The sequence below is a fragment of the Prinia subflava genome, chromosome 5, assembly GCF_021018805.1.
Source record: "Prinia subflava isolate CZ2003 ecotype Zambia chromosome 5, Cam_Psub_1.2, whole genome shotgun sequence".
Lineage (NCBI taxonomy): Eukaryota > Metazoa > Chordata > Aves > Passeriformes > Cisticolidae > Prinia > Prinia subflava.
The window spans coordinates 11,345,213-11,360,291 of record NC_086251.1 but is presented as its reverse complement, the minus strand read 5'-3'; the positions used below and the strand labels follow the sequence as shown (position 1 = coordinate 11,360,291).

The 15,079-nt window shown below is 46.0% G+C and overlaps 1 protein-coding gene across 2 annotated transcripts; it reads left to right on the top strand.

The window, feature by feature from the left end:
• The first annotated feature begins 5,525 nt into the window (after positions 1–5,525).
• ADM (adrenomedullin) lies at positions 5,526–9,595 on the top strand. Of its 2 annotated transcripts, none has more exons than XM_063398002.1 (4): positions 5,526–5,658; positions 6,242–6,352; positions 6,621–6,761; positions 7,222–9,595. In XM_063398002.1, exons 2-4 carry the CDS (start codon positions 6,255–6,257, stop codon positions 7,523–7,525), a joined length of 543 nt encoding a protein of 180 aa, XP_063254072.1. In that variant the 5' UTR covers positions 5,526–5,658; positions 6,242–6,254; the 3' UTR covers positions 7,526–9,595. The 2 variants fall into 2 exon arrangements, with proteins under 2 accessions (XP_063254072.1, XP_063254073.1); XM_063398003.1 differs by having other exon boundaries at positions 5,530–5,658; positions 6,239–6,352.
• The last annotated feature ends 5,484 nt before the right edge of the window (positions 9,596–15,079 follow it).

Here is a 15,079-nt window from a genome sequence, read left to right as displayed (position 1 = left end):
TCCCTTACAAAAGACACTGGCGGCGGGTCCGAGCGCTCTGCATGCCCGGGGAGACTCGGGTGCATGGCGGGGCTGCACCTCGCCGCTCCCGCGAGCAGCTGCCGGGGCCGGGCATCACCCCTGCCGAGGCTCCGCGGAAGTAGAAGCCGGCGACGAGATAACGCCGGCCCCGCCAGCCCGGCCTGGGAAATCGGGGATTGCGCTTCCAGAATGTGTCCCGGTCACGTTTTGTTCGGGGTGTGCGGGACGTGCCGCCGCGGGGGACCGTCCCGCGGCTCCGCTGGGTTCTGTGGCGGTGCCGAGTGTCGGCGCGGGGGTCTCGGCCCCGGCCCCCTCACAGCAGCACGCACATCCCAGAGCGGGCTGTGCTGCCTGGCCCGGCGCGGCGCGGCCTCGCTGCTCCTCGCGGGTCGCAGGGCACGGGGCTGGCAGGGCCTCGGCGTGACCCGCGTGGCCTCGGACGTGTCGGGCCGTGCACGGGCCGTGGCTGCTGGGGCGGTCAGCGAGTCCCTTCCGGAAGCTGCCGTGTTGCCATTTATAACGTGCAGATGAGGCAGACGCCTTTTGCACCGTGGCCCTCGAAAGCACAGTGGGCTTTGCCAGCAGTCGGGGAGATGCTGAAGATAAACGAGCGGTCAGTACAGCGCTTGGGTAGCTGGCAGAGCCTGCAAAAAACGCTCTGATAAGCTTCTGTGTACGTCCCATTCGACAGCACAGAGAGATGCAGTGCCGAGGACATGAGGTGCACTCTAGCGAAGAGCAGTTGTGGGTACCGAGCTGGGTGTGGAAATGCAGCAAACTGATTTGCTCCTGATGATGCACCCTGACAAGATACCCAGCAGACAGTCATTAGTGGTCTCAGAGACATTTCTGCTTCAAACACACAGTTCTTACACCTCTTAGCTGGGACGTTCTGACGCAGTGTCTTGCCAGATGCAAATTGGTCAGGAAGCTTCAAGCAGTGTTCCCGCTTGTGCCTTCTCAGTGCAGGGCAGAGGTTGACATCTACTCGGAGTCATCGACTTCATGATTTAGCTGTGTTGAAGCAAATTATATGTGAAGATCCAATCCTAATACATTTCCTTGTTTAGGAGTAAAGAAAAATGTATAATATATACACCAAAAAGATTGATTCAAGATTGATTGAATCCTTGATTGATTGACTTTGAGAAAAAGATACACTTTGTGGGGTCAGTCACTTCTTCTACATAGGAATTAGGTAGGAATACCTTTGTTAAGTTGTGCATAGGCGTTATGGTTGCAGGACAAAACAGCAGTTCTCAAAAAGCGAAGAATAAGGTTCTGTACAGCTAAACCTGGAGGGAAAGTTTAAAGACACTAAGAAATTACCTAATTTGGAGCTGAAATGGGACCCTCGAGATATCATATCTGCACTCATAAAAAGATTCAATATGCAATAACAAATTGCAGTAGTAAAATCTCATTGCTCTTTTAACACAGCACCTCTAGCAGGAGAGGATCACTCACACCTTTCCCAGGGCATTAATAAATGCTGGTTCAAGAGCAAGATGTTTGTTTAGTGATTTCCCAATACTGCTAGTGCTCACTTTACAGCCTTGCTCCTTCTGCCATCTAGATCAGTACAGCCAAAGTTTATAAAGCTTATAAATTTATAAGTGGCACATCTTAAATAAGAAATAGGAAGTTCAGTTGAGCTTATTTACTTCACAGAAACATAGAATGGTTTGGGTCAGGAGGGATCTTAAAGATCATCAGACCCACCCATCTTAAAGGTTGCTCACACCCACACCACAAATACTTCCAGGGATGTGGCATCCACAACTTCTCTAGGCAACTGCCCTTAAATATAGAGCAATCTTACATTCTTACAGGACAAGTGGGGAAGTGGAGCAGACACAGTGTTCACCTAGAGTCTAATGAAAAGTAAAACTGAATGCTCATCCAGCCTACCAAAGCTTAATTCCCTCACTTGCAGCAGGTAGCCTGAGTCCTTACAGGAGAAGCAGGGACTCACAGAGGACACCAAGGCATGGGTCTCAATAAGCACCTAGTCATGTACTTACCCCAGGGGAAGAATTGCAAGGCTGAAGCCTCTCCAAGAGCCTGAAAGCACTCAAAAGACAATGTTGCCACACTCATATTGTGTACTTGCCAACAAGGTGTGATCACAATGGCTTTTACAGTTCAGTCCTCCTTCAGGAAACAGAGGATACACACACTGCCTGGAGTCTCTTTATCCAGTGTCACTCCACCTCGTGCCAGAACAGGGGGGCAGTCATGACCCCGACCAGGCTTTCCCCTGCCAATAGACATCTCCCACTCACTTCGGAGGCTTTGTTTGGTGTACTCAAACCTGTCAGACAAAGGCTCACCAAAGCACTTCCAACGGGACTACCAGAAGTGGAATCACCCCTTTGTCGCTGTGCCATTGGAGAGAAATGGCTGAGTGCAGGTACCTGAGTAAGGGTTTTCTGTGTGGAGCTTGTTTGAGGTTTTAGATCCTTCAGGGGGTGCCATTCTTCTACTAGTATTATCTTTCCTCTGATTTCATGCAGCCTGAAATACAATCAAGTCTATTTGTACTCATGGCATATGAATTCAGAACTATTTGTTTAAACAAAGTAAAACAAGCAAAGGCACTTCCACTGGCTTCAAACAACAGTCTTCTTCCATAATCAGCACCGAATATTTGCCTCACACTGATTCCCCTTTGATACCCACAGATTTTAGACCTTTTCTTTTGGAATAAATCTCAGCCTGAATAAAATGCTCTATAAACAGCAACTCATCTTCACCATGACCCTGTCAGAGCAGATACTTGTTGAAAGGTCTTCTGTGGATATGGCAACACCAGGAGGTTGAATGGTACACCCAAGATAAGCAGTAATCAGGTTCAGGAGCTTGCTGCTCCTCCAGGCCAGCTTCCTGCCATGGACAAAGCAGCATCTGGGAGATCCTGCATTTCACATCACAGACTGGTCTTGCTGAACTTCTTGGCATTGCCTCAGACTCACAGCTTGTGAATGATATCGCTATGGAACATTCTGTGTAACTGTTGTTGGTTTTTTGTTTTTTGTTGTTTTGGGGTTTTTTTAAGGAAATAACTATTTAGGGAATAATATTTTTAAAAGTGGTCACTGTTACATCATAGTACCAATTCAGTGGCTATTGCTCATTTCCAAACTGTATGAGAATGCAAGTTCATAGAAAAAAATGAGCACCTGAACAAAGAACATGATGTTTTGTGGTACATTTGAACCAGCTTTACCTGCTGAAGTCCTTTCACAAATCACGTCAGCAACAAACTGATCATTCGTGTGTCAGAGTTTGCCACTTCATGAATTTGCATGAAGTAATTTTGTATCTCTGCGATGATAGTTACAGTCAGTATGGAAATCATGAGAGTTGTGTTACTACTGTTATTACTATTCCTCAATCAACTTAGGATTTTTTTTTCTGAATTGTTTGGCTAAGAGCATACAAAATACACTTCTCGTTTAAGCCAAGGATTTTAATGAGGGATTTTCCAGCATTTGAGGAAACGTGATTTCTTCTTTCTTTTTACCGGAATGAGAGACTTAATTTGAGTCAAAGCAATGCTTATCATATAAAATCCTGCCTTCTCATTCGGGAAAAGAGTTAGAATCAGTTTCAGCTTCTGCTAATCAAGGGAATGCTTGAACTCGCATGAACTTGAACTGCCTCATGAAGTCTAAAATCCAGCCATCACAGGCTGATGCAGTCTTGCAGCTCTAGTCTCGATACGGTCCCGTTAGAAACCACTTATTTTTCCATTTCTTCCACCCTGTGTTTCCACCCCCAAGCCTCTCGCTCTGCACGTTTTTGCTGCAGAGCACGATCCTAGGCGCGGGCAGCCGCGGGGCTGCGGGCGGGAGGGACGAGGGCGAGCCCGGGGCAGCCCCGCTGGCCGCTGGCGCTCCGGGACCGCCTCCGCGTCCCGCCCTGCGCTCGGCCGGGCAGGTGCGGCGGGCCGCGGATCCGGGCTTGCCCGGCTGTCGGCTCCAGGCCCGGGGAACGGTCTGGCCCCGCGAGAGCGGCGCAGGGGGCCAGGGGCAGAAGGGCGGCCGGCCGATGCTAGGGAGCAGCGACAGGCAGTGCTGGTCCTCCCTGCCAGCCGGGTGATGGTGGCTCCCGGGCCAGCCTGTCCCGCACAGGTAGATGCGTGACAGAAGCCTCCAGATGTCTGGACGCTGCTGAAGAGCGAGGGGAGGAAGGGAGGGAGCACCTGAGAATGAGTGAGCCGTGCGCAGGAAAGTTTCCGTCATCCCCCTGCACATACCTCTCCGGGGTGTTGTTGTACACCACGGTTATCTAGAAAGGCACAGTCACGAGCACACAATTTTGAAACATTTTGCTTGGGGCAAGATGTGAGAGAAACATATCACCAGCTCATTCCTTCCTGCCGAGTGTCTAGCGCTGGCCAGGGGACCCTGGCGCCCCAGGGCGCAGGTCTCCCGGGGCATGTCCCTTGGTCCTGCCGAATTTGCACTGCGACGAGTAAGCGGAGACACCGTCCATCCGCTGCTCCTTCCAGCATCCCCCGCGAAGCCGTACCTCTGCATTTTTGTAGCGTCACGGAGGAAAGATGTTAAAGACTGTAAAAAACCCAACAACAAGGTGGTCAGACTAAGGTTTTGGTGCTGGCCAACCAGGAGAATGCTATTAGAGACCCCGATCCTACACTGGTTTAGCTTTCTGGCCGGGAAGTAACTGCACTCATGTCCTTGGAGGTTTGAGGATTGGGAATTGCACAAGGCACGGCGGATCCTCCCGGCGCCCGTAACCCCAGGCGTTTTAGTGACTCTGTGTTCGCCCCAAAGCAATATGCCACTTGCTCTATTCCGAGGCAAAGAACTGGGCTCTAACCTTCGTTTGCCAAAACCATTTGAATCACGATCTACTTAAATCTATCAAGTAAATCAAATTCATTTTGATAAAAAATACACCCAAGTTGAGTCATAATTATTAATGATGCCCGATTTGCCCACTCCTTACTTATGTAAATAAGGCTTATTCCAGTTACTCATTATAAATTCACTTTGTCCAAATATGGGTTTATTTTTGGAACTTTGGTATTTGATGGATTTTCACGGATTTTGTAATGGGATGAGTCTGGTTCCCACTCCTCTGCTTTCACCCACCTGAAGCTAAGATGTCTAGAACGAGAAATTATGCTACAGACAGCGTAAATATAATTATATATAGGCAGTTAAAACTGTCAGTCCCAAGTAAAACAGGTTGAGGGGCTCATCGGATTTTGCAAGCTGCACCATGAACTCAGAATCTTAAAAGCTGCCGTTATAATTAACAAAATACCAAGGGGGTTGTTCAAGACAATTTTCAATAATCATCTTATTTCTCCCCCCTCCCCCCAGTGTTGCCGCAATCCAGGTCAGAATGCTTAAAGAGTTCTTCAAATGGGGGGGGGGGGGGGGGAGGAAGGGGCGGGGGTGCCAAAAGAGAGATCGCCCAGCCACGCCAAGGTCCACCCACTTCTCAGCGCTGCTCTATAAAAGCGAGCAGTGGAGCGCAGAGCTCGACAGTGATTACTTCACACACACACACAAAGGAGGAGTTCTTGCTTCTCAGGAAACCCTGCAAGCTCAGATCTCTACTACAAAAACATTTGTCTCAGTGGATTATCCTCACTGTCAGGTAAGAACTATTTTTTCTTCCAGTCCTTGGCAACAACAAAAGATTCAGGGGTGGTGGAATGCAAGGAAAATTCTACTAAATTTGGACTGTTTTGACGAGTTTGGAGTTATGCTGTGGAGTCTTGCACTGGCTCTTGGCATCAGCTGCAGTTTACAGCATAAGATCCAGAACTAGCTGGTTCTACGTGTGAAGTGGGAAGAGGAGCTATCAGGGAATAAACTTCCCGGCAGAAAAACACTTGCTGGAGTTTGGAAACGATGCGTCCGATAGCCAGCTGTCTTTTATCTTATGGGTTTGCTAAATGCTAGTGCAAGCCGGTGGGGGTATTCTGGAAATCCTGCTGGTTTTCAGCCGCCTCTGCAACTAAACTCTCGACAAACGTAAACTTTGGAGGCTCTGCTGTTTACTCTGCGATAAGTTGTTGAGCAAATATTAGCTTCTGGTTCATATCAGACACAAAGTCCCCGGTAGCCTGGGGGCTCTGCGAGGGAAGGAGCTACTCTCCGGAATCACCAGGAATAAAGGACAGTCCTTACTTAACTTTTATCAGCAAGCATGCTTACAGTTCTTTTCCCTCCAGCAGGAACCTAGCCAGAATGAAACTAGTTCACGTAGCCCTGCTCTATCTCGGCACTGTGACCTTCCTCGGGGTGGATGCTGCAAGGGTGGACGTAGCGACAGAGTTCAAAAGAAAGTGAGTATCGGAGCGCGCCCTACTGCCCGTGCCCCTCGCCGCGCCTGGAGCTGCCGAGCCCCCGCGCCTGGCTCCGGCCGCGATCAGAGGCGCTGGATTCCCTGCGGGAATTGCTCAGCTCCTAAAGGTCTCCTGCCCTTTCAGGAAGGCCGAAGGGGAGGGGGAAAAAAAAATCTCGGCGCTGGCAAAGATTTTCGCCCCTCGAATGTATTTTGTTTGGCTCCCGCTCTGCAGACTTGCGGTAACTGGCTCTCCTTTTCCCTTTCAGATGGACGAAATGGGCACTAAGCCGCTCCAAGCGGGACGTGAAGCCTGCAGGCGTCCTTCGAGGACTAGGGGCAGCCGCCGACGTGCTGCCTCTCATACGCACCCAGGACATGAAGGAGGATTCCCGAGTCTCGCCTGCCAGGTAAATTGCAGCCCTTCCGGGGCTCAAGCATTTGCTCGAGGCAGTGGAAAGCTTCGGGGTCCCCTCGTTTCCGGGTGTTTAGGGTTATTCTCGCTGTAGATCCTCCCCGCCCCAGAGGCAGGTCCTGCCCGGGCTGCACATCGTGCTGAAAGCAACCTCCCGCTTTCCTTTCCCCGCGCTCTTTAGCTGGATTGAGATAGTAGCGCCTTTCCTGCGATTGAGCCCTGGATGCATAGGGAAAAGTAACACCCTTAAACCGGCGGGGCCTCTCCTCGCAGGGGCAGCTCGCTCTGCTCCGCGCTCCCGCGCTGGGCACAGCCGGGGCTGCTGGGGGGCAGCTGGGCACCGTCGAGACGAGCTCGTCTCCAGCCTGGGGACTCCCTACCCTCCCCTTGCCCACTGGATCCCCTCCTCCGGGCCCCCACTGCGCTTTTCTCATGCCCGCTCTCTCTTCCTGCAGCAACCGGGGCGATGCTCACATCCGCGTCAAGCGCCAACGCCAGAGCATGAACAGATTCCCTCACTTCCAAACAAAGGCGTGCCGCTTCGGGACGTGCACGGTGCATTGGCTGGTCGATGAGCTCCACAGGGCGGCCGTCAACGATAGGAACGATGCCGCCCCTCCAAACAAGATCAGCCCCCAGGGCTACGGCCGCCGGCGGCGTTCCCTGCCCGAGCGCCGCAGCCCAGCGCTCTCCCCCCACTCCGGACGGCGGCCACGAAGGCGCCAGGCGCAGTCCCTCGGCCCCGTCCTCGGAGTCTGAGCGCGGCAAGACCCAGCCGAGGCCGCCTCGACGGATGGACTGAGGCACGGGTTAAGATCCGCCAGGATTGCGGAGAGCACCTGGCCGGGCGGGACCCCGGCGCGCCCTCCGCAGGGGAGCTGAGAAGGACAGCGGTGCTGTGCCCCTCGCCCGCCACGGACTCTTGCCCTCGCCGGGCCGGGCACTGCCGGCTCCCGCAGCAGCTGCCTCCCGGGACGTGAAGGTACCGCCGCTGCTCCAGGGGGCCGGACGGCCCTCGCAGTCCTCCCGAGCCCCGCCGCCCCGAGGAGGGGATGCTCAGAGGGGAACCCGCCGGTGGGCGACGGGCCCCGGCCTCGCCCTCTGCCCCGAGGGTCGGAGGGTGCGCGTCAGACGTGGGCAAGGACAGGCCCACATCTGCTCTACCCTCTGCGTTATGTGCACCCGGCAGGGAATCGGACTCTCATTAGTCCCTGGAGGGACTGCGATATACTTGAACGTGACAGAGAGGAAAAGTGCAATTGTACGTGGTTTTTGTTAATTATAAGTGCGGTGTGTGTGTATTATGAGGTATGCATTAGTATTTAAGATTGTTCTGTGTCATGTCTTTTTTAAAAATATATTTTATTTTTATACGGTTTATATATATATATATATTGCATAAGGGCATTTTAAAACATTGTATCCCCTCTATTTTTCATATCATGAATGTCAAAAGTTAAACTCTTTTTCCATACCTTTTTTTATCTTGCATTCCAGACTGGTGAAAGATATAGAGAATGTATCAGCTGTTCTCCATGGGTAATATGTGAAATAAAATAAACACAATTACATAAAACACTTCAGTTATGTTGTCTTTAGTGAGGCAGTGGTCAAGACGAATCGTTTCTCACTGTGTTAAGTCCTACTCATGCCAAGAGTGGCATGTGGGATAGACCAAAACGTGGGATATGTGGGCTAGAGTGGCAGTCCTGGGATAGACCAAAACTCTTCCATTGCAGACTTTGTTAGCAGCCATCTTATCTCATCAAATGGTGTAGGCTCCGAGCCAGCAATGCATCCTAAAATTCCTGTGCGGGTCTGTCAAGAAGGCTCTAAGGCTCTTTTCTGCCCACACATTCAAGCCAGGGCTGAAATGTGTCACAGCTTGGATTGATCATGCAAGTTTATTTTTTGCCCTAATTAATCAGAGAAACAACTGCACACTTCAACATTGCACAACAAAGTAACAGATTTATTGAGACAGCACGTTCCAAAAATGGTCATGGCAGCTTCCAAGGTTATTTATGTTGAAGGATTTCCTGGGCCACAGTTCAGGTTAAAGTTAAATGGTGACCGGTTCAGTGTGGGGAGAACATTTTGGATTAAAGCTTAGCATGAGGGATTTTGTTGTTTTGTTTTCTTCTCTCTCTCTCTCTCTTTCTCTTTTTTTTAAACAAATTCCAAGCACTGACCAAAAAACAAATGTGAAACTGAACCTTATTAATGCACCACCAGCACCATCTATTGGTGTCTACTCCTTGCACTCCAAGAAAACAAACCTACAACCTAAAAAACTGTATCTGAATAACTTATTGGGTGAAACATAGCATTTCCTCTATTTTACCATATCTCTGAACATATAAAAGTTGACATATACAGGAGAGGACTGTGGAACAGCAGAACTCAATGCCACTAGAATAAATGAAGTGGGGATTCAAGTTTTTTTTTTTTTTTTTTTTTTTTACCTAATATTAAATTCCTCAAGAAAATGTATTTACAAGAAAAATTGAACTGGCAGTGACACCTTTCCAGGAAACTGCTGCAAAAACTTTGGGTAGGGATCTAGTGATGAGATGCTTGGCATGTATTCATGATTTTTCTTTCCAGGCTTCGAAGTTCTGCTCAGAATTGCCTATTTTAGTTACTTTCTAAGCACTTTCAACTAAGATTTCTGAAATCCTGACAGAATTTCAGTGGGTTTCAAGTGGGTTTTCCACTTGAAACATTAAGAAAAGAAAAGAAAAGAAAAGAAAAGAAAAGAAAAGAAAAGAAAAGAAAAGAAAAGAAAAGAAAAGAAAAGAAAAGAAAAGAAAAGAAAAGAAAAGAAAAAGATAGTGACACTTTGCCAGTTTTAATTACCTATTTATTAACAGCTGGAAGAGAATTTACCTGTCTCCTGCCAATGGCCTTTCTGATCCAGATTTTGCATGATGTAAGGGATGACACAAATGCATAGTCTTCAGCACAGGGTATAGCTGCCAGCTGAGAAACAAGCAAGTGGCTATTCTCAGGAAAACCTGGAAATTAGAATTGTTGCTGTTACAAGTTTTGTGGTGAGAAATTACAATGTGTAGGTAAAAGCGTAATCCTACTTAATGTACACAGCACAAAAAAACAACGGCAACAGAATAATCCAATTTAATAGCTACAATGTTTTCTTTATAGTTTCTACAGTTAATATTTTGCCATCTACATTTGGGACAAAAGTCTACGGTGTGGGTAAGAATGTACTTGACAACTAGTTCCTTTTGTTTGTACTCATCTTTTTTCTTAATTTCCTGCAGAAACCTCTGTAAAGTACCTTTTCTTCCCTCCTTCCCTCTTCACTGGTGGAAAACACTTCACTCAAAGCTGAAAGACCCTGTCCTGAACCAGACAGGGCTCAAACCAGCCATCTGCTGCAGGATGGCACAATTCTGACTTGATTGGAGTTTAAGAAGTTCAACTTGTGTTTAGAAGGACCAAGAGCACCACCTGCCGTGCCTGTAAGAATAAAAACTCTCTGCAAAAAATAGCAACCAAAGAAAGACTTGGTTTTTTTTTAGTTTCCCCCATTCCCTCACCAATCTTTGACACCATGTGTTTTTAAAGCAAAAACACTGCTGAAGGAGACATGTCAGAAAGTAGCCCAAAGATGTCACACGCTTTGAGTGTAAAGAGCAGACAAGGAAACCCTGGAAACATGATGTCAGTGGATTTTGGCTAACCTAGGCTGGAGGAGAGTAGCAGAGCAGGAGAATGGCAGGCAGGAACTCTTTCCCACTGCACGGCAAGCACCGTACCCCTGTCTCATTTCCCTCAGGTTTCAGGGAATGGGTTTATAAGGGGTAGAATATATCAAGACAGCATCCTCTCTTCTCATCCATTTCTCACCAGACCCAGGTGTAAGTTGCCCAGGTGAAAGCTCTTCCTCCTGCTCAAGCAGAGAATGCTACTGAAAAATCCTGCTGAAGCATCTTTTCACTTCATCCCACAGAGAAAAATGTTGGACATGAATGTTTAAATAGTGGCTAAAGTTCATCCATGATCTGGATTAAAATCTCTGACAAGTGTAAGGATTTGGGGTTTCAGGGAGAGCAAGATTTTGAAACAGCCCATGCAAGTGAGCATCCTCCTGTAATAGAAGTTCAAGAAGAACTCTGTACTTAGGTCAAAACCAGCTTATGCTGTAATGTGACAGATGAGAAGTGGAAGATGTCATCAAATGCCTCCAAAATTAGGGCTATCTGTTTACACACTACCTTAGTTAAAATATTCGTTTCTAAGAACAGTCTGGTGTCCCTCAGGACAGTATTTCAAAGGCTGCTAAAAACATGACTTGAAGTTCAAACAAAGTTCTAAATTAAAATTAAGTTTTGCAATGGTAAATATGTATTGGAGCAGGAATTCATCCTTGTCCACCAGTCTGTTCAAGAGCAGATGCCAAAGGAGTGGTCACCATTCTCAGCACAGCCTCCACAGTGAAGTGCCAGAAGAGTTCATGGAATATTCTTTATGAGTGATTACTGTGCTTTGTACCTACCCTAGGGACACTCTATGGCAGACAAAAAAATTCTTCTCTGTAGACTATTTTCATTACCAAAATTAATTCCAAAGGCTATTTTCATTTCAGAAAGATTTTTGGGCTTCATTATTAGTTCTACATGGAATGATGGAAAGGTGCCTAAAATGCTGATATCCAAGGACTTCCCCATGAAGCCTTAGTACAGGTACCCTAACCTGAGAGAGGAAAACAATTATTTCTCTTTCTCCAGTTGGTACCGCAAAATTTTCCTTAAGCAGCCATGTCATGTGAACAAACACAAAAATTGCTTGTTCTCCTGCTGCATCAGAAAGTGGTCAGAGTTCTTCCACTGTTACCTAGGAACAACTTCTACTGCATCCAAAAAGTAGAGACACTGGTGTACTTTCAGATGATTATCAAAATCTGCAAAGCATCTCGAGAGGTCCATGCTAAGAAGAACTGCAATCAGGTGCCAGATGTAAACTCTTTCTGCAAGCACGATGACAGAAAGGGGAATACTAATGAGCACTTTGGCATATATGAAGGCTTTTCTGGCTCGTTGAGTACCCAAAGGACAGCAAGTCATAATTAAAGTAAATAATGGCAACTCCAGACAGCCATCCAAATAGTTTCCTTGTACTGTCAATTCACCGTTTCATATTATCTCACATCATGCTTAAGTAGTGTAAAGCACACAGGCATCAGGAGAAAGAGTTCCAGCACGACTGAGTACAACCAATAAGTAAATCTAATTATGTCTAACTAAAATTTGTTTATTGCATTCACAAGGGTTTGCTTTTATTATCTAAATATTTTTTAAGGAACAGGGCTTTTTTCACCAAATAATTTGTGTCAGCTTTGAAATTGTTTTAATTTTTAAATACTTAATTCCTTGGAGTGAGGCCATGTATCCTCCCTGAGAAGAAGGAGCATAATTTGTTCATGACGTAAAGAACTTTACTATGTAAAAGTCTTTTTACTACAAGCTATCTACACTAGTCAAAATGCTTCATAATGTCTCCAAATGAAAAACAAACAGTCCCATCAAGCCTAGAATCAATGTTAATGATTTGATAAGACTGGAGTGTCTTGAATGCAACATTCCCAGCAAACACAACAGCAGTGAGGATGCCAAATGATTTTTTTAAACTTTTGATTCCTTGATAACATTTACAAAATATTTAACTAGACCTCCTTGAGTCTCTCATCCACTTACAAAATCCTGAGGTTTTCCAAAGTCAAGAAAGATCTGTTCTACCCACTGAAAGCACATATTTTGTAATAAGTTCTGACTTTAGAATAAGTTTGCAAAATAAGTATACTTTCTGAAAGCTGTCACTTCTTTGAAAATTATGTGCAACTTTTTCATCAACTGATATAAAAAGGTTTATATTTTCTTCATACTTTTCTAACATGATGTAAAAACAAACAAATGTCTGTGTCTTAATCTCTGATGTCCAGCAGTATGGGCAGCAAGGGGAGAATAAACAAACCGGATCTTATCTGTTTGTTCAGGAACAGATTGAGCAGTTCATCAAACAAACACGCTTATTGTCCTTTTAAGAGATGATTACTGTGACAGGAGTTCCATGAAGCTGAATCACTCCAAGACTGAAAGGCACAGTGTAACTCATGCCACCACTGTTACAGCTCAGCACAGAAGGGTGTGTGAGCTCCTCATTTCCTCTGACGTGACCCAGTTCTGGTGTCTCTCTGCTGGAAAGCACCAAACTCTCAGAGGCCACCACACTTCCCTGCCTGTTCACAAGGGCTCAGGAGCAGGTCTGAACTGCACACTGGAAGAAGACAGATTCACCTTGTAAAGCATGTCTGTTCTCTTTGGAGACAAGGGAAAAGTGAGGGATTTTAAGTCACTTTTTCTAAGTAATTTTTTCTCAAGGCTGTGCAGCCTTTCATTTCATTCAGTCTAAGGAACACATTCATAGTCTGGCCTTTATTGATAAACAACATGAAAAATATGCAACTGGCATATATCTTTAGTCTCCTTATTGCCTACATCAGACAAACTGATGTGACAAACTGGGGAGCCAGACAGGAATTTTAGCACCAAATCCTAGGCCTGGGACAGAGCTCGTCTAATTGAACCAAAACTTCTACTGACCTCGGCAGGAAGAAAATCTAAGCCTCAGCTTTCCTTCAAAATGTCTATTTTTTTACCAAAAGACTGTATTTTAAATTTTGCTTTTTACTTCATTTATTCCCAATTTCTGGTTTTGAACACTGAAGAAACTGCCAAAATATGCAAGTAAGGAATGGGATCTTTGTCAAAAAGAAGGAAAAAAATGCAGACTTTCCATTCAATCTGAATTTATTTCAGCAATATATGCTTATTGCTGCTGCTCTAAGTGGATGTGGTGCTGCTGACAGTGATAACTTCACCAAACATACATGGGTCAAGTGCATCACTAAATGTGTTCATGAGCAGAGATGGAATCCCAGAAACTTCCAGTGTTCTTGTCCAAAACCCAGACTTAATTTTTTATTTAATGCGGTAGGACTTTGGAGTATTTTAAACACTAAGACTTTAAATAACAGCATTCCCTTCCTCCTCTTTTTTCTCTTTATGTTTAAAAATAAATCTTGCTACCCATTTTGAAGTGTTGGAAAAAGATGTATCTGGACAGCTCAAGAGAGGAATTCCACAGCTCACAGCGGAGACTGGCAGTCAGTCGAAGTGCACACACCAACACTTTATTGTAACATTTACACAAGGCCATCAGTATCTATTTAATGAAGGATATAAAAAGATTTGCACAAAGAAGTGAGTCCTACTGAGTGAGGATGATTTACTGAGAAATAATTCATATCTTCTCACCCCAACCTGAGTTCATTAACTCCTGGCAATGGGAGAAAAACAACCCCTTATGTTACAAGTGCAGGAGGGCCAACAAACCTGATTTATTGTCTTAACCACACTGCAAGACAGACAAAGAAATGATACATTTTTCCCATGGAATGTTGTTAGAGTGTACACCCGAAGATATTTTCCTTCTCTTGGTGCATCTGTACGACTTTGCTGCCATCTGCTGCCTCCTGAAGCAAACAAATCACCCTAAAATGAGAGCCAGTGGCACAGAACTGCTGCCAGTGGGGAGGGAGGCCTGGCTTTAAAAGTGTTTTATAGCTGCTCTGGGCTGGTTACTCAATACGCTGAGTAAGGCAGAGACTCAGATTTTTCATTCCTCCTGAGATTTACTCAGAAAAAGCAGGAACAGCACAATACCTTTACATATTCCAAGGAGATGGAGAAAAGAACTATCCTGGTACCACTTTTGCCACTCTGGCAAAACGAGAACAGTAGTAACACTGTTTGAGAAAATAGTGTCTTCAAGGTGTGACATGAAGAGATAAAAGGAGAACACTGGCTCCTGTGCTGCAGGAAGGACCTATTTATTGAAGAGTAAAGAAGGCTGAAGTTTGAAAAGACAAGTAGTGGCTTTTCAGGAGAACTCACAGTTGGAGAGATGTGCACTTCATTTCTACACAGAGAGCTCTTTCAAAGACAGGAATCAGGACAGTGTGCTGAGTCAGATTGACCTGTTTGTCTACCTCAGGCATAAGCAACATCATCTCAGTAGTAGTCAGGTATGAACTGTCAGCTTCCACAATCAAAGAACTGAAGCTGTACATCTAATTCTTACATACAGACAGGATTATTTTTAGGAAAAAACAATCTTGGATTGAAATCAAAGTTTTATTTACTCTACATTGTCTCTACATTAGGTAACATACACACAATGTAATACAAGTTCTCTTATTTTGATGAATGGCATGTTGCAAAAGGTTTT

Bases quoted from the DNA above. Each gene is read 5' to 3' on its own strand.
- ADM (XM_063398002.1), top strand. From the start codon at position 6,255: ATGAAACTAGTTCACGTAGCCCTGCTCTATCTCGGCACTGTGACCTTC. The intron at 6,353-6,620 runs GTGAGTATCGGA...TTTCCCTTTCAG, and splicing joins GCGACAGAGTTCAAAAGAAA to ATGGACGAAATGGGCACTAA. The intron at 6,762-7,221 runs GTAAATTGCAGC...CTCTTCCTGCAG, and splicing joins TCCCGAGTCTCGCCTGCCAG to CAACCGGGGCGATGCTCACA.